Here is a 20,069-nt window from a genome sequence, read left to right on the forward strand (position 1 = left end):
TAAGATAAATGTAAAGAGATGAACAGATTCCCGAAAATTATACAACATGAATTCAACAGCTCCCGTATCCCCACTTATGCAAAACTATAACCGTATGAACAACCATAATATAACAATGATGAAGAATACGATTAAATAGAATTGAGAGAAAGTAAAAGCAGTAATAAGAAAAGCGTCTTTCTAAGCATAACATTAAAATATCCAAATACAACCTGATACCTGAATAATCCTATTAATTAGGCATAGAACTCCCTTATCACAAGTTTAAAAGATTCTACCCTATATCCCACATGCTCTTTGTAACCGGGATTGCTGAAACGACTTGTGCATTTCGTAGTGTAGAAAAAGGCAGTAGTGCAAAGTAACGAGGGAAAGGCATAAAGAGAGGAACGGAGTGCCTATCGTACTCTATAAGCTTGTTTGCTCGAGCAAGACGCCCGAGAGTCTTAAATCAGATTTAAGCGAGCCCCGCCACCTTAGCGTGGAGTGCAGAGAACAGTGAGAAAGCCCCGAGTTCTGGTAAGCGTTGAGTAGTACCTGCTGCTTTTGTTGAAGACGTGACGTCATTTCCAGCAAGGCTTCCTTAAGACTCTTTGCCAAAACACTGACTTCCGGCAGTGATTCCAATTCGCTCACTTTTTGCGTACGGATGATCAACTCTTCCTGTAAGGCCTGTAATCAGTTTGATGTCAGATGTGATTTGTTTCACTTAATACAAGACAAGTTCAGGTTGATAAATTCCTTGGAAATGATAACCTCTGTGCTTTTATAGTTGAACGAACCTTGTATCCGGTTAGGGATTGCTGTTGATTAAATGTGGCGATGATATTTTGCAACCAGGTGTCAGTCTCGTCGAGGAAGATCCTATAGGTTCGTACTTCGTGTTCACGTTGTTCCTGAATTCCTCGTGCTTGTTCAACCGCAGCTGTTCCTTGTTCTGCTTGCGACAGAAGAGTCACTATGCGAGTACGAATTCCAGCCAGGAGAGCGAATAACTTTTGTGTTTCAGAATCCGCAGGGATCCTGTTCAGCTCTTCGTAGAGCCGAGTCGCTTCCTGATCGTATAGTTGGAGGTCAGCCAGTATTGTCTGCAGGATCAAAATGTAGATAATTGATTTGTTTAATGTTGATTAATGTAAGATTTCTTAAACTGTCATGAGTCAAATGGCTGCTTTCTGGTAATAGAAATATTTTATGTTTGATAAGACCTTTTTTTATTAATAGAAAACAAATTTGGTAGAATAAACTTTCTGACAGATTCTCACCACTAGAGCAGATAGCATTGACTGTAGACTATCTCTAGGAAGGAAACCTAGAGCTTCTTCCAGTTGGGCTACAGCTGCTCTCAGAGAATCGAGATCCTCGCCAATTGTGTCCTGAAATAAAAATTGGATGAGTAAAGATACTAGCAAGTAAATTTCATTAATGTAAACCATGCCGTGCACATGGCGAACTCCAGCACAACTCCAGGCGATGTATTAATGTATTAGCTCGAGGATAAAACCAGGAAACCTCTGAAAAACCTAATAATGAAAAATGTGGTAGGAATGATAAACCCAGTCACAACTGGAAGCATCTCGATCAAGATGAAAATCGGCAGTGTTACGGGTTTGTTAATACCAATAACACAGACATGGTCGTTCACTGGCTAACAGTAATCGCATGAGCCTAACGAACAATATAAAACACAATGCCTTTGGGGTCATTGGGAAACATTACTTTGAGGTAAATGCGCAAGCAAAAAACCGGACACGCTAAACTCAATATCGATATTATAAAATGTGCATGCCAAAGATTGCATATCGTAGGAGGAATTGGGAAGCGAGAACACCTATAATACAACAAAACAAATTGCGACAATAACAAATGAGAGAGCGAAAAACAATCAGTAACAATACTGTAAATGGCAATATAACGATTAAACTGTACAACAAGTTCGAGCACTGGCGGGATATGTCGCACCTTGATCCTTTGGATCCTTTTTGCTTCCGTTGTTGCCTCTGTCTCTCTCTCCACTTGTCGAGTGGAACTCCACTGCTGCACGCTTCGTAGTGTCTCATTACCTAGAGATAGTGAGGACTCAGGTTCGGGAGTAAAGGTCAAGGGATCGGGTTTTGTTTCAGGGAGGTCGATATCCGTAATAAGGTCCTCGGTCATTCTATGCACGAGCTGCGAAGTGTGATCAAGCTTCTCATCTCCCTGCCCATCGGTCTCTGTTGCTAAGTATGTGCTATAGTCACTCCAACTACAAATGCCACCCGGTAAATCGGCTACGAGACGTTCCGTATGTGGTGCGTTGATGTTACTTCCCGATTTAGAGGACGGGTCAGAGGGACCATTTCCGCCACCTGAATTTCCGCCGTCCGAATCACCGTCGTTGTCGCGGTCATGAGGACCCTCGTCGTGGGATTCTATTTTGGTTTCGATTTTTAGTGATTTCTTCTTAAGGGAGGCCAAGCTCTCAAAGAGATCACGCTCTGCTTCGTGATAAGATCGTTTGTTCACCCAGAATCCTTCGTCGAGTGATATTAATTCCGGTAGCGGAATTTTGGGTTGCTCTTTAGGTTTGGTAGGTTTTTTGTCATCCTTTGTTACTACGACAACTTCGTCGTCTATGTAAAATTGGACTTTTGCCTTTGTGCTTTCTGTTTCAGGTATGCTGACTGAGTCGATTTCGGTTGGTTGGAATGAGTCGTTTTGTTCTGGAAGAACTTCCACGAGATTTAGAGCTTGTGTTTTTGGGCTTAGACCTTTTGTTGACTTTAATTTAGGTTCAGATGGTTGAACTTCTTGTGATTGTTCTACCTTTAGGTCTTCTTTGGGTTTTTGTTCTGCTTCTGTTTTTGTGTCGGATATTATGGGTTTAGGTTCTGCCATTTGAACGGGTTTGCTAGGAGGTTCCTTTGGTTTTTCTTCTGATTTGACCTGAACTTCCTTTTTGGGTTCAAGTTGTTGTTTTTCTGGTTTTGGTTCCGTTATCTCTTTAGGTTGGCCTTCTTTGGGCTGTTGTTCAGATTTTTGTTCCGGTGCCTTTGGAGATTTCTCAACTTTTTTAGGCTTCTCTTCTTTCATGCCTGATTTTTCATCTGGTTCCTTTATCGTTTCCGGCTTCGATTTTTCAACTTTTGTTTTAGGTACAGATTCAGGCTTATTCAAGTCCTTAGGTTCTTTTTCCGTCGCTTCATCTTTTATATCAGCTTTCCTTTTAGGTACAGATTTTGACTGTTCTACATTTTCTTGAGCTTTCTTTTCCGGTATAGATTTCGACTGTTCAGGTTTCTCTTCAGCCTTCTTTTCAGATTTACTTGATTCTTTCAGTTTTTGTTCTATAATTCGTTCTCCCTCAATCTTTACTTCGGAAGTAGCTTCAGCTTTCAATTTTTCAGCAATCGGTGATTTTTCATCTGCCATCTTTATTTCTGCGATTTTTTCCTGCTTTCCAGCTGAAGTAGCACTGCTAGAAGTATTAATTACTTTTACAGTTTTCTTCTGTGGCGCTTTTACTGGTACATTATCAGGCTCATCAAAATCATCTTCATCATCGATGATCATGGGTTCATCTAACAGATTCATCCAAGAGTCATCTGATACCAAATGTACAGGCTTTGGCGCATCTGCAGGTTTAGCCTGGTCTGCATTCTCTACTTTAACAAGCGGTTTGTCTTCAGGTTTATCTTCAGGTAACTTTTCTACCTTTTCGACCTGTGTCTTTTTAGCAGTATCAGGCTTAGACTTATCTTTTTTAGGCTTAGACTTGTTCTCTGACTCTTTGTTGACATTTTGCTCAACTGCACTTACAGCTTTCTCATCTTTTTTAAGCGATTCCTGTGTTTCCTTGACTTCGGGCTTAGATTTATCTACATTGAGAACATCTGATTTTTCCTGAGACTGAACAGTCGTTACAGCTGTTGTTTTTGTCAAAGTGATTTTTTCTACATTCGTATCAGGCTTAACAATATCCTGAGTTTTAATTTCTGTATCAACTATGGGAATTTCTTTAACTTCTTGTTTCTCTGTGGAAACTGTTGTTTTTACCGCTTCCGCAGGGACTCCTTTCTTCGACTTAGATTTACCCTTTTGCTTAGATTTTTCCTCAGGCACAGATTGTTCAGCCTGCACAACTTTCTCTTTAGGCTCAATCTCTTTTTTGGGAGTTACTATATCGTCAACAGGATTATCCTTCTTCGAATCTTTATCAGGCTTTGTTTTTCCTTGGTCCTCTTTCGGTTTTTCTTCCACTTTAGGCTTAGCGTCATCTTTTTCTTTAGGCTTGTCAGTAGACTTTAATTCGTCCAACTTTGTGACTACTTCTTTACTCTTTGTATCTACGGATGATTCCTTTTGCGTTTTTTCCACAACAGATTTTACATCTTTCACGGTTGCTGAATCTTTTTTATCTTGAATTTTCTCTTTCTCCAGTTTTTTCGCTTCTTTAGTTGGTGGTTTCTCTTGTTTCGTTTTTACTTCTTCTTCCTTGTGTGCAATTATTTCTCTTTTACTTTCCTTCTCAACCTCAGTTTTTACAGACTTCATATCAGTTTCAACCTGAGGTTCTTTATCAAGCTTTTCTACAATCACAGATACTGGTTTAATTTCAGCAGCAATTTTTTTATCTTCAAGTTTTAATTCGGTTTTAGCCTCAGGAGTAGCTACGGATGATTCTTTTTTGGATTTTGACTTGGTTTTTGCCTTGGATTTTTCTTCAGATTTTCCAGTGGAACCCGAATCCTTTGTGTCTACCTTTATTTCCTTTTCTACTTTAATTACATCCTTGTTTACCTTCTCATCTGGATTGACCTTGTCTAAAGTCTTTTCTGAAATTTTGAGATTGTCTGTTTTCTCTGATTTTATGTCTTCGACAATATTAACCTGCGCTTCACTTTTGACTGTGGATTCAATATCAATTGTAGGTTCAGATTTCTGCCCTTTCTTTGCTTTCGACTTATTTTTAGTTGTTGATTTATCCTCGGTTTTATCTTGAGGCTTTTTCTCTGCTTCTTGATCTTTAGTATCAACCAAAGGTTTGCTGTCATCTTTAGACTTCTCTTCCTGTTTGCTTTGTACTTCAGTTTCAGATACTGTTTCAGCCTTCTTATCTTGCTTAATTTTCAAATCAACTTCAGACTTCACTTGTTCCTTTTCAGATTTACCTTTTTTGGACTTACCCTTTTTGGACTTCGTATCTAGTTGCTTCGTCTCAGCAGATTTACTTTCATCTTGAGGAATTGTCTTCTTTTGAGGTATAACTTCTTTATTTACTTCAGCATCAGACTTTATACTGGAGTCACTTTCTACAGCCTTTACTTTTTGTTTGCCCTTACCTTTAGACTTTACCTTTTCTTCAGGCTTCTCTTGCTCCAGAGTTTTAGTGAGTACTTGATCTTGCTGTGCCACGTCAACCTGAAGTGGAACATCAGACGCAGACTCCTTTGGAAGTTGAGATTTGGTTTCTTTAACTTCACCATCCTTCTTTCCCTTAGACTTGTTTTTGCCCTTAGATCCTTCTACTTTTTCAATTTGTTGAGCTTGTTCCTGAATGTTATCCATCGACTTTGCAGTATCTTTTGGTTTCACCTGCTCCACTGGCTTTGGTTTTTCAGATTCAACAGATTTAGTTGCCTCTTTAGTCTTGGATTTTTCCTTTTGTTTTTGAGATTTTTGATTCTGCGCCTTTCCTGTCAATTTCTCTACCTGCTGCTCTTTGTTTTTAGGTTCAGCCACATCCTTTGACTTGGCCTCCTCAGAATAAATGTCTTTTTTATCAACCTTACCACTATCCTCACTCTTGGACAATTCTACCGAATCCCCAGTCTTACTTGAGGTCTGATCTACATTATGCTCGCGAGTTTGGGACGGTACCTTATCGCCACGATTATCAGTACGAGAACGCGACCTTGACCTACGCGAGCGCAATTCCTTACGATTCACAAACTCCATAAAGCCCTGATCATCAACTTCTACGATATTTTCTATTGGTTCTATTTCCGGCACTTCTTCTACAAAAATCTGTACTGCAGGCGGAGGTCGCTGTACGGGAATACGTTCACGAGTGATACCGATTTGCTCGGTAGTTACACTAACGACATGTTCAGGAGTTTCAGAAGGTTTCTTAGCCGCTATGGCAGCCCATGAGAATGTTTCTTGTTTAGGGAAACTTTCGTAATCGGAAACGCTGGACTTGACCTTTTTCGTGTCATCAGGTGTGATAACTGGTTGTGACTCTAAATTAAGAGTTTCTTCAATTTCATCAGCCCAAAGTGTGGGCTGCTCTTTGGTCTTGATACTTTCTTTAGGTGGCGGAGGGACCACTTCTTCACTTTGACAAATCAACGAACCTGCGCTGATCGATTCTTTCTGTTCCTGCATCAAGAACTCCTGGACGGAAGTTACTTCGGAAGATACAGGAAGCTCTTGTTTCCCTATACTTGGAAGTATCTCTTCTTGGGGTACTTTTGAGTCAGCTTCTCCAACACTTTTTTCTAAGGATGAAGAAGCAATACTTTCTTGAGATATTTTGCTCTTCGTCTCTTCAATCGATTCGGTTTTCAATGCCTGCGGTTTCAGTATTGTGACTTCTTCTTGTCGAAGTTGTGGCGAGTTTCGTTGTGAAGACGCAACAACTGCTGCATATGATTTACCATTTTCTTTAGACACAACTTCAATCGTCGACGGTTGAGGTGTGACTGCTTTCTCGACAACCAAATTAGGATCTTCGCGTACTTCGACTTGAGTATGTTTTACTTCGGTATTATCTTTCTTTTTGGGTCGCTTGGGTGATTTCGGTTGCACAGGTTGTTCTTGAGGTTCTGATTTCGGTGGAGGAATTACTGGTGACTTCTCTACAGGTACTACAACATTCTCTATATTTGTAGAAGATGCAGTTGATTCTTCAGCAGTAGGAATATTCACGACTTCTATACTTTGAGAAGTTTCTACTTCAGTTTTAATTGAAGTAGTAGTTTCCACGGAGTCTTTGATACCAACAATGGATGCCCAGGATTTAGCATTTGGATTAAGTCGAACGTCATACTTGGGCGCGTCTTCGTTTACAATTTGTTCTTTTTGAGCGTCTGTTGTCGTTTGCTCAACTTCGGATGGTTTACTTGACGAAGGTTGTTGCTCTTTAGATTTTAAATCTTCTTTAGATTTCTGTGTAATAACTGGAGCTGGCTCTTTTTTGGATTTGGGTTCCTGTTTTGATTTAGATTCCTCTTTTGGTTTAACCTGTTTTTTAAGTTCTACATCTGGAATTACGGGTTTTGTAACTTCTTTCGTTTCTATAGTTTCCGTTGATTTTGAACTTTCTTTTTCAATTGTTTTTACCTTTGTGTCCTTCGATGTAGATTTAATGTCTTCCTTTGTGATTTTAATTTCTTCATTTGATTTTGTAACCTGAGGTACAGGTTTTGCATCTTTCTTGGGTTCAGATTTTTCCTTTGATTTTTTATCGGGTAGTGTTGGCTCCTTAGGCTTTACATCCTTTGGTCCAGATTTTATTTCTTCCTTTGGCACAGCCTTTAATTCTTCTTTAATTTGTAGTCCCTTGTATTTCGTATCCTTAGGTTCGACAGGAACTTCCTGTTTTGTATCCTTCATTCCTGGTTTATTGTCTTCTTTGACCTTGTCCTGTATTGTCGATTCTGCATCTTTTGGTAGTACCTTTTCTTCTTTTGGTTTTAACTGATTTTTAGGTGAATCCTGTACATCTTTTTTATCAGGTTGCTCTTTAAGTTGTTTGCCCCTCGCAGATTTTGTATCTGCTTTTGGCTTTTCAAGCTCTTTCAAAACAGGTTTCTTCTCCGCCGATGATTGAGTTGGCTCTTCAAGTGTTTGAGGTGCAACAGTAACTTCTTGTTTTGATTCTTCGAGTTTTGAAGAATTTTTCTCCGAAACATTTTCTACAATTTCCTCTTTTTTAGTTTTTTCTTCTTTACCACTTGGTTTGGCTTTTTGAGGTTTTTCCGGTTTCTTATCTTTCTTTGCATCCTTTCCTTTTGCAACAGGTTCTTTATCTGCGGGTTTTTCCTTGGTCTTAGGAACTTCCGGTTCATCAAAATCGTCGTCTTCCATAACAAAATCGTCATCTAGTATGTCCATCCATGAATCATCAGCTACCAGGTGGACTAATTTTGATTTTTCTACAGGTGCTTCTACCTGTGTTACTTCCTGTCTTAATTCTGAATTCAAATGCGCCATTTCCTCCTGTCGACCATTTGTAATATCAACGGCAGTAACATTTATTTGTTGTTTAATCTGAATTTGCTTATTCTCTTCAACCTTGGATACTGGTGCTATTTGATCTTTTGGTTGATCTTTACTCTTTATACTTTTGCCTTTCACCTGGTCCTGAATTTCAAGAACCTGAGGTTTGTCAACCTGGTCAATCTGTTTCTTCGGTTCTTTTTCTACGGATTTGATCTCGTCCTTGGGCATTTGTTGAACAGGTTTCTCAACTTTTTGGATGTCTTTTTGTTTCGATTCTTCCTTGATTATATCTGCGATCTGTTCCTGAGCCTGAACATCTTTCTTGTTCTTCTTATCTTCTGGCTTTGCCTTCGGAATATCCAACTTTGTCTGTTCTTTAGGTGTTTCTACAGCAGTTTCTGCCACTTGCTCTTTAAACGTTTCTACAGTTTTTTGTAAAACTTGCAAGTCTTTCTTTTCTTTCAAATAAGTTTTCGTAACATCTGTAACAGCAGTCTTTTCCTTCTGTGCCTTTTCTGCCTCCGTCTTCTCTTTAGGCGATTCTGCTGCCTTTTCTTTCTTATCTTTTTTGACTTTTGGAGCATCCGCCTTTTCTTTGTCAATCTTCTGTACCTTCGGTTCTTCCTTAGGTCCTTCTACAGTTCTTTCTGGTGCCTGATGATTCTTTGTGTCTTTTTTCTCATTTTTCATGCTTCCAGCAATATCAATATTTTCCTTTTCAATCTTGTCCGTTTGAGATTTTTCCTTGAGATCCGCAACAGCCTTGTCCGGTGCGTTTTGCTTCTTCTTATTCTTATCAACTTTGTCTTTTTCTTTCATCGAGGTTATTTCAGTAGTTACCGCTGAGGTAACACTAGTAGAAGGAAGCATCACTTCTACCGTTTTCGCCTTTGGCGATTTTACCGGCACATTATGAGGTTTGTCAAAATCATCATCGTCATCAAGGACCATGGGTTCATCCAATATACTCATCCAAGAGTCGTCGGATACCAAATGAACGGGCTTTGCCGTATCTGCAGGTTTAGATTGATTTGCATTCTCTATATTAGGAGACTGTTTTTCTTCGGGCAATTTTGCTACTTTTTCGGCCTTTTTATCCTCGGCAGGAACAGGCTTAGACTTATCTTGTGTAAGTTCTGGCTTCTTTTCCTTCATAGATTGAATTTCTATGTTTTCTAACATTTGCGTCTTGTTATCTACTTTACTCACAGTCATAGTTTTTTCAGAAACTACACTTTCTTCAATAATTTCAGTCTTCTTTTCGAGTATAGATTGAACTTTAGCATCCGTCTGTTTATCAGATTTCGAAGCAGCGGCAGAAATTGATGGTTTAGGTTCTACCTTTTCTTTAAGTGGAGATGGTTCCGATTTAATCTTCTTTTCAACTGTAGATGATTCAGGCTTCTTCTTTTCATTTGGAGATTGTTTCGTCTTAATCTTCTCTTCAATTGGAGATGGTTGAGATTTCTCTTTCTCTGTAACTGGAGATGGGTCTGCCGACTTCAAATTCTTTTCAACTGGACATGCATCAGCTTTTACCTTCTCTTTAATTGCGAATGACTCAGGAACCTTCTTAGCTGAAGTCGGTTCAGACGTTACTTTCTCAGCTGGAGCTAGTTCAGGGTTAACCTTCGCAGCTGGAGTTGGCTCAGACTTAGCCTTCTCGCCTAGAGTTGGTTCAGGCTTCACCTTCGCAGCTGGAGTTGATTCAGACTTAACCTTGTTAGCTGAAATCGGTTCAGTTTTCACCTGCTCACTCAGAATTGGTTCAGGCTTCGCCTTCTCAGCTGCAGTCGGTTCTGGCTTCAATTTCTCAGCTGGCGATGGTTTAGACTTCACTTTGTCACCTGGAGTTGGTTCAAGTTTCACTTGCTCAACTGGAGAGGGTTTAGGTTTGTCCTTCTCACTCAGAGTCGGTTCAGGCTTCGCCTTCTCAGCTGGAGTCGGTTTTGGCTTCACTTTCTCGGCTGGAGATGGTTCTGGCTTCACTAGGTCACCTGGAGTTGTTTCAAGTTTTACTTGCTCAACTGGAGAGGCCTTCTCCTTCATAGTTATAGTCGGTTCAGACTCAATCTTGGCCCCTGGAATTAGTTCAGGCTTCACTTTCTCAGCTGGAGATGGTTGATGCTTTATTTTTTCAGGCGGAGATGGTTCCGGATTAACCTTCTCTATTGGGGAGGATTCCGGCATAAGTTTTTCAACTGGCAATGATTCAGATTTCACCTTCTCTCCAGTCGAAGATTGTTCAGATTTCGCCCTCTCTCCGGTGGAAGATTGTTCAGATTCAACATTTTTATCCTGAATATGTTCAACCCACCGAGCTTCATGTTCGTAAAAACTGGCCATGGAATATTTTGGAACTTCATTAGCAAGTGCCAAAAGCCTATATTCACCATCGGAAATTTCCTGTACTGGAGGCGAGTCAACTTCAGTATTCTTCATTTTGGATTCGTGTACGATCGTTTCGATAGTCACATTTTCTCTTGGCGCTGGAGAAGCCGGAGGTTCTGGTTTCTGTACAGTTTTGACTACTTTGTAATTTCGATGGAAATTACTTTCAGCTTCACCATAAAGATGATATTCCAACCAATAAGATTTGATAAGATCAGCCGCATATTCCGGTCTACCGATGTAAACCTTGTCCTGTTCTCCCGATTTAACAACATCCTTTGGAGCAACTTCTTCATTTTTCGTCACCTCTTGTTGTTCCAATTTCTGAGGAGTAGCGACAGTTTCTTTCGCCTGTTTCTGTTCATCTTTTGGAAGAGATTCAAGTTTTTTCTTCCTATCAGTCTTGACCTGTTCCTGCTTCTTCTCATTTTGTTTCTCAGAATCAATTTCTTTATTTGATATATTTGGCTGCAGAGATTCGACTTCTAACTTTACCTGATCCTTAAATTCAATCTTATCTTTAGGTGCAATTTCTATTTCTAATCGTGCCTCATCTTTCTGATTTACTACACTTTCAGATTTTCCAGGGACGTCCTGGAAATCTTTTTGGACTACTTGTACATCTAGCTTCTTATCTTCCTTTACAATACTAACAACCTCCTTTTTCTGTAACTCTAACTTACACACTTCTTCTTTAACAACATCCACAGGTTTTTCCTGTTTCTCAACAACCGATTCAACCTTAACTTTTTCATTAACCACAGCCTTAATTTCAACTTGAGCTTGAGTATCCTGTAAAACAGGTACATTAACAGTAGCTTCTTCAACTACCAGTTTTTGCGATTCTTTTATCATAAATTCATCCGGCAATGCTGGACGCTTCTTCTTCTTCTTCAACTTATTTTCCATAGTCTTCATAAGAGCTTCCTCCTCCGGGGTCAAGTCTATCAGTTCTTCCAACTGAACTTTCTTCTCCTCCTTTTTCGGTTTCTTAACATCTACTGAGCTAGTACTTTCCGATTTCGAATGATCCTTCTTTCTATCCTGAACACTACCAAACAATGGAGCCTCTTCGGCTAGCGATACTTCCATATCATGTTCACTAATCTGACCTACGCTGCTGGTCTTTGTAGCCTGATCTAAAGATTCTGTAATGGCGGCGGGACGTTCCGCGACCCTGGCATAAGTTGTGACGAGACTAGCTTCTACACTCTCAGGACGTAAGGAAATAAGTTCGGTCTCTTTTGAACCTACGGTTATGGGTAATGGGACGTTTTCTAATATTTCAATTGATTTAACGGATTTCACGGCGGGCGGTTTTATTTCCTCGGAACCAGTTGTGGTTGTAGTCACGGTGGTTACGGTTTTTTGAATAATCAGAGCTTTTCCGACCTCTTTATTTTCCGGCGCGGATGTAAGACGTGATACCGATACAACATTAGACGGAACTTCGATTTTAGAAATTTTATCAGAACTTTGGATTGTTTTGTTCTCCGGTTTGAAAACTTTTTCAACTTTTTTGTTGACGTTGTCCGATTCGAGTTTTTCACTTTCCTTTGATTTGACCTCCTCCTTCCTTTCCCTTTGTGCTTTGCTCTTGCCAATGTCTTTTTTGTTCGAGTCTACTTTTGATTTTATCTCTTTAGCTGCTACTTCCTCGGCCATCTTTAAACTTTGACTAGCCGTATTGAGTTCCTCCACTTTCTCGATATTTATATCTTGCGATTTCACTTGATTTGTAGCAGAGACTTCATTTTTAGTTTTGCTTTCCTTTTTAGACTCTGCCGGAATATTTGATTTAATTGTGGTTTCAGGAATTGTCTGATCCGCAACCTTGTCCAAGTCCTTTGGTTTTTCTTCAGCCTTGGGACTGGATTTTGGTTTGGATTCATCCTTAACAGCATCAGGTTTAGGTAAGTCTTTCTTGACAGGCTCCTTTTTAGATTTATCTTTTTCTTTGGAAGGCGCAGATACTTCTGCCATCGATTTAGATTCTTTAGGTTTACCTTCCTTTTTAGGTTTTTCCTTGATTTTAACTTCTTCCACCGATTTGGGCAACTCTTCTGACTTTGGAACAGGTGCAACAGAATCTGGTTTAATAGCCTCTACCTTCGTTCCAGGAGCAATGGCTTTGGGCTTGGCCTCGTCTTTTCCCTTAACTTGCTGCTTCACGGGAGTAGCTTGTTCTTGAGCTTCAATCTTGACTTCTTCTTTCACAATTGAAATTTTCTTACTTTCTTTCTTCTGTGTTACGTCTACTTTACTTGTAGACTCCACTTGAGTTGTAATTTCCGTTTTGTGTTTAGAATCAGAAATAGCTTCTTTCTTATCAGCGGATCCAACTTTTGGTTTTGTCTCAGGCTTCTCTTGAACCTTCTTATCCTTGGACGGAAGATTCTCTTTCGATTCGATATTGTCTGTGGATTTATCCTGTTCTTTTGCTTCCAAATCCACAGATGTATCTACTGTCTGATTCTCAGGTTTTATCTTCTCTTCTTTAGATTTTGGTACATCTTTAGATTTATCCTTAGGATACTCAGGTGATTCAGGTGATTCAATTTTGATTTTCGATTTGAGTTCTTGCTTTGCTGTGGCTTCCAGTGTGATTGTCGTTTGAGCTTCTGATGTCGATTGCTTGACTCTGTCCTTTGACACAATTGTTGTTTCAGTACTATGCACTTTATCTTTCGATAGCTCTTCTACCTTCGATTTTACTAGCGTTTGAGGAGCAGTTGGAGCCTTTTCTTGATCTTTAATCTTGGATTCAAGAGGTTTAGGTTTCTCTTGTTCTTTGGACTTCGGTGTTTCCTTCTGTGCTATTTCCTTTTCTGATTTTGCTTGTTCTTTAGGAGCTGACTTTTCGTTTTTATTTACCTTTTTATCATCTTTAGATTCTACCAGAACTTTAAACTTTTCATCTTTTGGTTTATCTTGTGCTTTTGGAGTTGTCTTCTCATTGGAAGCAAGTTCTTTTTCAATTATTGTTTCCTTAGGTGAAATCTTCTTTTTTGACTGATCCTTTGTCGAAATTTGTATTTCTTCCTTAACAGTGGATTTTGTATCAACTTGTTCCTGCGGTTTGCTTTGTTCTTTAGGTTTGATATCTTTTTTGGATTTATCCTCATCATTAGGTTTATCTTGCTTCTGAGAAATAACCTTTTCTTTAGAATCAACTTTTTCTTGTGGCTTCTCCTTGGGTGCAGATTTTATTTCTGAAGTGATTTTTGGTTTGTTGTCTGCACGATCCTTAGATCTTTCCTTGTCATTCGGTTTATCTTGTTGCTTGAGCTTTTCTTCATCCTTCGGTTTATCTGCAACTGCAGTCTTTCCCTCGAGTAATATTTCTTTTTCAATCGTAGTTTCCTTAGGAACAAACTTCTCTTTTGGTTCGTGCTTCGGCTTATCTTGTTCCTTTGATTCCAATTTCTCTTTCGATGCCATAATTGACTTTTTATCGTCTATCGTTTTTTGGACCTCTGATTTTATTTGGGTCACTTTAATATCTACTGTTGACTGAGGTTGACTTTTACTTTGTGATTCTGCCTCTTGTGTAACTTGAACTACATCCTTTGCTTTGATCTGCTCTTTAGGTTTTGCTTTATCCTTAGGTTCTTTCTCTGCCTTTGAATCGTCCTTTGGTTTAAGTTTTTCCTTGGACTTTTCTTCTGGTTTTGACGTAGCATCTTTAGCGATACTGTCAATCGGTTTCGCTTCTATCTCAGGAGGAACCTGTACTGTCGTGGTTTCCACAATGGTACTACGTTGCGTAGGAGTTTCAAATTGCTGAGACTTTGTTTCAGTAGTAATTGCAGTCTGTGCTTTGAATTTATCTGTGGTTCTCTGAATGATTTCTTCTTGTACTTTTACATTTTTCAGAATTTGCTCTGTGGTTTCTAATTCTCCTGTAACGATCGAGGAAGATTGATTTTCAATATCAGTTGTAAGTGATTTTTTAGGTTTTGCTTGATTTTGGCCTGTTTGTTTCTTTCCTTTAATTTGATCTGTAGGTTTAACTGGTTCTTTGGGCTTCTCATTTACTTTACCCTTTTCTTGATCCTTGGACTTTTCCTGCTCCTTGAGTTTTTCTTGCTCTTTAGGCTTTTCCCATTCATTGGCTTTTTCTTGATCTTTGGGCTTTTCCTTGGACACCTTCGATTTTTCTTGCTCTTTAGGCTTAACCTGTTCCTCGAATTTTACTTGTTCCTTGGGTTTCTCCTTTATTTCTCCCTTTTCTTGATCCATTGATTTTTCCTGCTCTTTAAGTTTCTCTTGCTCTTTAAGTTTTTCTTGCTGTTTGGGCTTTCCTTGCTCCTTAGACTTTTCTTGTTCTTTAAGTTTCTCTTGCTCTTTAGGCCTAATCTGTTCTTCCAGTTTTACTTGTTCTTTGGGCTTTCCTTCCTCATTGGAACTTACTTGCTCTTTAAGCTTAGTTTGTTCTTGAAGTTTTATTTGTTTTTTGGACGTTTCCTGCTCCTTGGACTTCTGTTGCTCTTTAGATTCTTCTTTCTCTTTAGGCTTAACCTGCTGCTCGAGTTTTACCTGTTCTTTAGGTTTTTCCTTTATCTTGGCCGTTTCTTGCCCCTTGGGCTTTTCCTTTTCTTTTAGTTTTTCTTGCTCTTTAGGCTTTTCTTGTTCTTTAGGTTTTTGTTGTTCCTTACGTTTCACTTGTTCTTCCAATTTTATTTGTTCTTTGGGCTTTTCCAGTTCCTTCCGTTTTTCTTGTTCTTTAGGTTTCACCTGCTCTGTAACAATTTCCTGCTCCTTGGGCTTTTCTCGCACTTTAGACTTTTCTGGCTCCTTAGGCTTTTCCTGTTCAATGGATTTTTCCTGCTCTTTGGATTTACTCTTTTCAACTTTTACCTGCTCTGTAAGTTTATCCTGTTCTTTACGCTTTTCCTGTACCTTAGGTTTTTCTTGCTCTTCCTGTTTTTCTTTATCTTTGAACTTAGCCTGATCCTCAAGTTTTACTTGGCCTTTGGATTTATCTTGTTCTTTAGGCTTTCCTTGTTCCTTTGGTTGTTCTTTAGGCTTTTCCTTTTCTTTAAGAAGCTTTTCTTGCTCTTTCGTTTTTTCTTGTTCCTTGGACTTTTGTTGCTCCTTAGGCTTTACTTGTTCTTTAGATTTTTCTTGCTCCTTGGGCTTTTGTTGTTCTTTTGACTTTTCCTGTTCTTTAGGCTTATCCTTTTGCGTTTTCGCCTTCTGTTTATCCATATCCTCAATTTCCCTGAGAGCCTTGTCTATCTCATCATCATGTGACTTTTCAGACTTCTTCTTTTTCTGTTTCCGTTTCTTATCCTGAGATACTGCATTATTCGCAGACGCTCGTTCAGCAGCAGCACGTCTCTGATTCTCAGCCTGTTTTTCATCTTTCTTTACAATTTCGTCCGCAGGCTTAATAACCACAGGTATAATCGGCGTCTCGATTGTCTGTTTAGGTGGAGTATTTCTTTGCGGTTTCTCAGACTTCTCGTGTTTCTCAGGTCGTTTTGACGGTGCTGATTTCTCAGACACCTTACGACCCTTCTTATCCTCGTCGCGTTTAGGTTTGTCCTCATGTTGTTGCTGTTTCTTTTTCACGTCTTTCTTTTTCATAGTGTCCCACTCATTATCTCTCGGGTGCTTAGGAGTTGTTGATCTTTCCGTTTCAAACTCCTGTTTCTTAACACGCCTAACACTCTGCGGTGGAGACACCTCATGAGGTGAGTGAGACCGTCCTCTAGATTGCTCAACCAAGGCCTTCGTCGCAGAGGGTGGTGTCGCACGAGGACTCAGACCTTGCGAAAGTATTTGAGCATAAGAGAAGGATTGTCCACGACCGTCTGCGACACTTGCGGAAACCGATTCATTCTCTTCAATTGAGACTAGCTCGATCGTATGAGAACTCTGCACGGGAACACTTTCCACAACTTGTTCAGGGTGCTTAATTTCTTCAGTAGCCCTATCTGGCGAAACTGGCACATTTTGCATTTTTACAGGTAGCATCTGTTGACTCTGAACCGGTACCTCCGCGATAGGCTGAGTCAGAATAGAAGTTTGATGCACGAGTTCACTAGGTGGGCAAGGCTGAGTTAACACCGGTTGAGCTTGGTGATAGATGTCAGTGGTTGTAGGCAGATATCCAGTCTGAGTAACGTAATGTTCAGCAGTAGTATATCCAATATGACCCTCGTACGAGTTCAGAGACATGGGATCCAATTGCTGAACTGGTTGAGAACCATGAGTGTATACGTAAGAACTCACTGGATATGGACCTAGTTGTGAATTTATGAAACCCACCAGCTCTGGCATTGGATGAATGTAGTCATACATCTCCGTCGGTTGTGTAGCAACGTTTTCATAGTGTTTTTCATTAAGGACGTTATACTCCTCCATTGGTTCATCAGACCAGTTAGTAGTCTCCTTGGTAAAATGAACTGAGCATTCTTCAATATGACTGCTGGGAATACTTTCAGGCTTCAAAGGCATTTGACTCATACCCTGATAATTCACAGATACCTCGACATTTGACATAAGATCCTCAGCAGGAGTGCTTTCAATCGTCTCAGTAAATATTTCATCCATGGGTACCTGTTGCTGTTGAGCTAGTTCAGGATCCTGTGGTACGTGAGCTGGTTCTTCGTGTGGAGTAGAAGACTCTTTAATCAGCTGAACCATTTCACTACCCTGATTACCAGGCTCAGACGAGGCTCTAGAATAGGACTGCATTTTTCCCCGAAGAATATCGGCATAAGACGTTGAACCTGGTCCCCACATTGGACTTGGAGAGCGACCTCGTACATTTTCCTGAGGCGCTAGAGTTGCCGGCGACTGCGACTCCCTCTCGTGGGTCATGATTACTTCTCTCGGTTCGTTGGTACCAACCTGTATGGCAGGCACTTCTTTCTTGGACTCCCTAGCACTCTTGGCAACGTTCTTCCTAGTTGGCGAACGTCCACGTCTCGGCGCGTTCTGAACCGTCGCATTGGCTTGCTGAGTCGAACTTTCGATGTAGCTTTCAATAACCTTGGCATCCTGAGAAATCTCTTTTGGTATCTCAGGTGGCAGTGGATTCTGTATTGGCTGTTCCTGTGATCTTTGCTGTTGCTGTTGCGGCTGTTGTTGCTGCTTCTCGTCGTGCTGAACTCGCGCAGCACTCACGTTCACGGTCTCGATATTCTTTAGTGCAACGGGCTGCGCCAACGGGCGAGCACTGGCAGGTCGGAGTACTTGGGGAGGATGCGGAGGAGGAGGTTCCTCTCGCTGATTTCTGTAGGGACTAGCACCCCTCGAATTCGGGCTTGTTCGACCCGCAGCGATATCCGCGTACGATATTAGTCCGGCTAGTCGGGCACTCGGCTCGGCAGTGAGTATATAGTAAGGGTCCACCGCATGAATCTGATCCACCAGGATTCTCGTGCGTTGCCTCCAACCGTCCATCTGTGTCTGCAAGGCCTGTTACCAATCGTAACAGCCAAAGAATATGGTATCGTCAATTGATTGCGTACGAAAACTTTAACTCAGATTAATATTTCATTTTATGCATTTATATTTTTTTTTTTTTTTTTTTAATTCAAGACGCTTCACCATAAGCGAATTAGCGGAGTGTATAGGTAACAAGACTATAGGAAAGCCATTTTTTTTTCATTGAAAACTTTTATTGTATACTATATATATGTCTATAAATATATATATATGTATATGCTCTTTTTCAAAATTTCCTATAATAAATTTTCTTTCGTTTATTAAAGCGGTCGTTAGAAATAATTACAAAAAGAAACAAAAAAAAAAAGAAAAATTTCAAAACATACGTACTACCAAGGCACATCGTTCCTAAACTCATATACGGATTTTAAATACGACGGGATAAAGGAACTCGATGCTACGCGTTTATAACTCAATTAACATTATCATTAAGTAGATTAACGCGTTCAGCAGGCACAACTCTCGCGATTAATGCGCATTAAACACTAATAACTGTCCTCGCGAACTAATCACGACCATCCAGCACGTTCGCGATAGACTTTAATCACGATAAACCATACGATTATCCTTTCCTAAACACTGCTTATAATATTAAACTTCCCGATAGTCGATCCCTATGGAACATCGGTTCACGTTCTACGGATCGAGCGGCTCGATGTCGGGCGATCCTCGTTGCACCAGAAGCTTCGTGCGTTCGGTACGCGCCGCAATTTTACTCTGCAACGTTTTGATTCTCTCGCGACAATTCTAAATCGACGGTCGAAAATTCGCAGGCGAGTTGGAAATTTTTTTTTTATTATTATTTTTGTGCAACGCGACAGAGATGGAGAGAGAATGAGGTATCGTGAAACGAGACGTGGTTATGCGTATACGAGATCGAGAGAAAGAGAGATAGAGATAGAGTAAGAGATAGAGTGAGAGAGAGAGAGAGAGAGAGAGAGCAAGCGAACGAACCGAATAATAATTGCGAGGAGGATGACGCGAGAGACGCAATGACGATGACCATGACGATGAACGGTGAGGACGTGAATGACGGTGTTTTTTGTTTTTTCGTTCGTGAGAGCAGTACGGAGTACAACGGGGCAAAGTGGATAAGGATGGGAATGCAGCAAACAAAAGTCATAAATGAAATGCCAGTAGCCGAAGGTGAAATTATATATAAATAATATATGCCTGTAGGTAACGTGTAGTTTTAATGAAATTAGAAACTCTACGTTATATGTTTATATGTACTTTTGAGTTTGTACATATCGCATATATAAGATTACTTGAGAAAGAATAACAATGGGAGGTCACTTGATTGATGCTCGTCGAAATAATTCTCTGACGCTTCGATACTTTTGTTGGCACGTGCGCCATGATCGCCGATCCCAATTGGGAAAATTATGAAGTCAGGATTAGAAGGCTCTCTGTATCACGGGAGAATGTTTAAGGACACTCCTGTAGTGTCCGTTATGAATGCTTTGTTCAAATGATAAGCGGCACCCGCGTGATAGTATACAAGTGCATGGCACACATTGTTGTTATACAATATAAATATTTTTGTATATATATATATATATAAATGCATGTGATCGAAATAAACATAATGATTAACATAAAAGGAGAAAACGTCAACACAAACAAGCAAAATCAAGTGTCCCCTCGTAATAAGTGTAATATCACAAAACAATCTTAAAATTAAGAAAAGTAATACAATGGCATTGAAAATAAAAGAAACAACATTGAAACAAGATACCAACCAATACCCTGTAAATAATGGCCACCAATGACGATAAAAAGAAATTCCTCGCGAGATTTTGTCAGTTTCTTCGGGTCTTACCTGTGACCTATCGGAAACTGATAAATTACGAGAGGAGTAACGATAACGTAAATAACGGGGATATAATTGTTTGTGAAAACTGTGTTGTAGGCACGTGTGCATATGATCGAACGTGGCTTTCAGCGATATAATGAATTGAGTGCGTGTATAATGGATGCAAATAAGTGAATAATAATTACGTCACATATAC

General features: G+C 39.9%; 1 protein-coding gene across 11 annotated transcripts in view; it reads right to left on the bottom strand.

Annotated features, from left to right (window-relative positions):
• LOC107270320 (nesprin-1) overlaps positions 1–20,069 on the bottom strand; it is an 89,019-nt gene that overhangs the window by 24,652 nt on the left and 44,298 nt on the right. For 9 of the 11 annotated variants that reach the window (XM_015745234.2, XM_015745238.2, XM_015745228.2 and 6 more), the window contains 4 exons: positions 1,963–18,027; positions 1,266–1,376; positions 783–1,088; positions 538–672 (listed from right to left, as the gene is read on the bottom strand). In XM_015745234.2, the coding sequence (XP_015600720.1) occupies positions 538–672; positions 783–1,088; positions 1,266–1,376; positions 1,963–18,027 (16,617 nt within the window). Of the gene's footprint in view, positions 1–537; positions 673–782; positions 1,089–1,265; positions 1,377–1,962; positions 18,028–18,123; positions 18,805–20,069 lie in introns of those variants that run through there. The other 2 variants (XM_015745237.2, XM_025087697.1) reach the window with 2 other exon arrangements.

Source organism: Cephus cinctus, unplaced genomic scaffold (assembly GCF_000341935.2).
Source record: "Cephus cinctus unplaced genomic scaffold, Ccin1 Ccin1_scaffold0727, whole genome shotgun sequence".
Classification (NCBI taxonomy): domain Eukaryota; kingdom Metazoa; phylum Arthropoda; class Insecta; order Hymenoptera; family Cephidae; genus Cephus; species Cephus cinctus.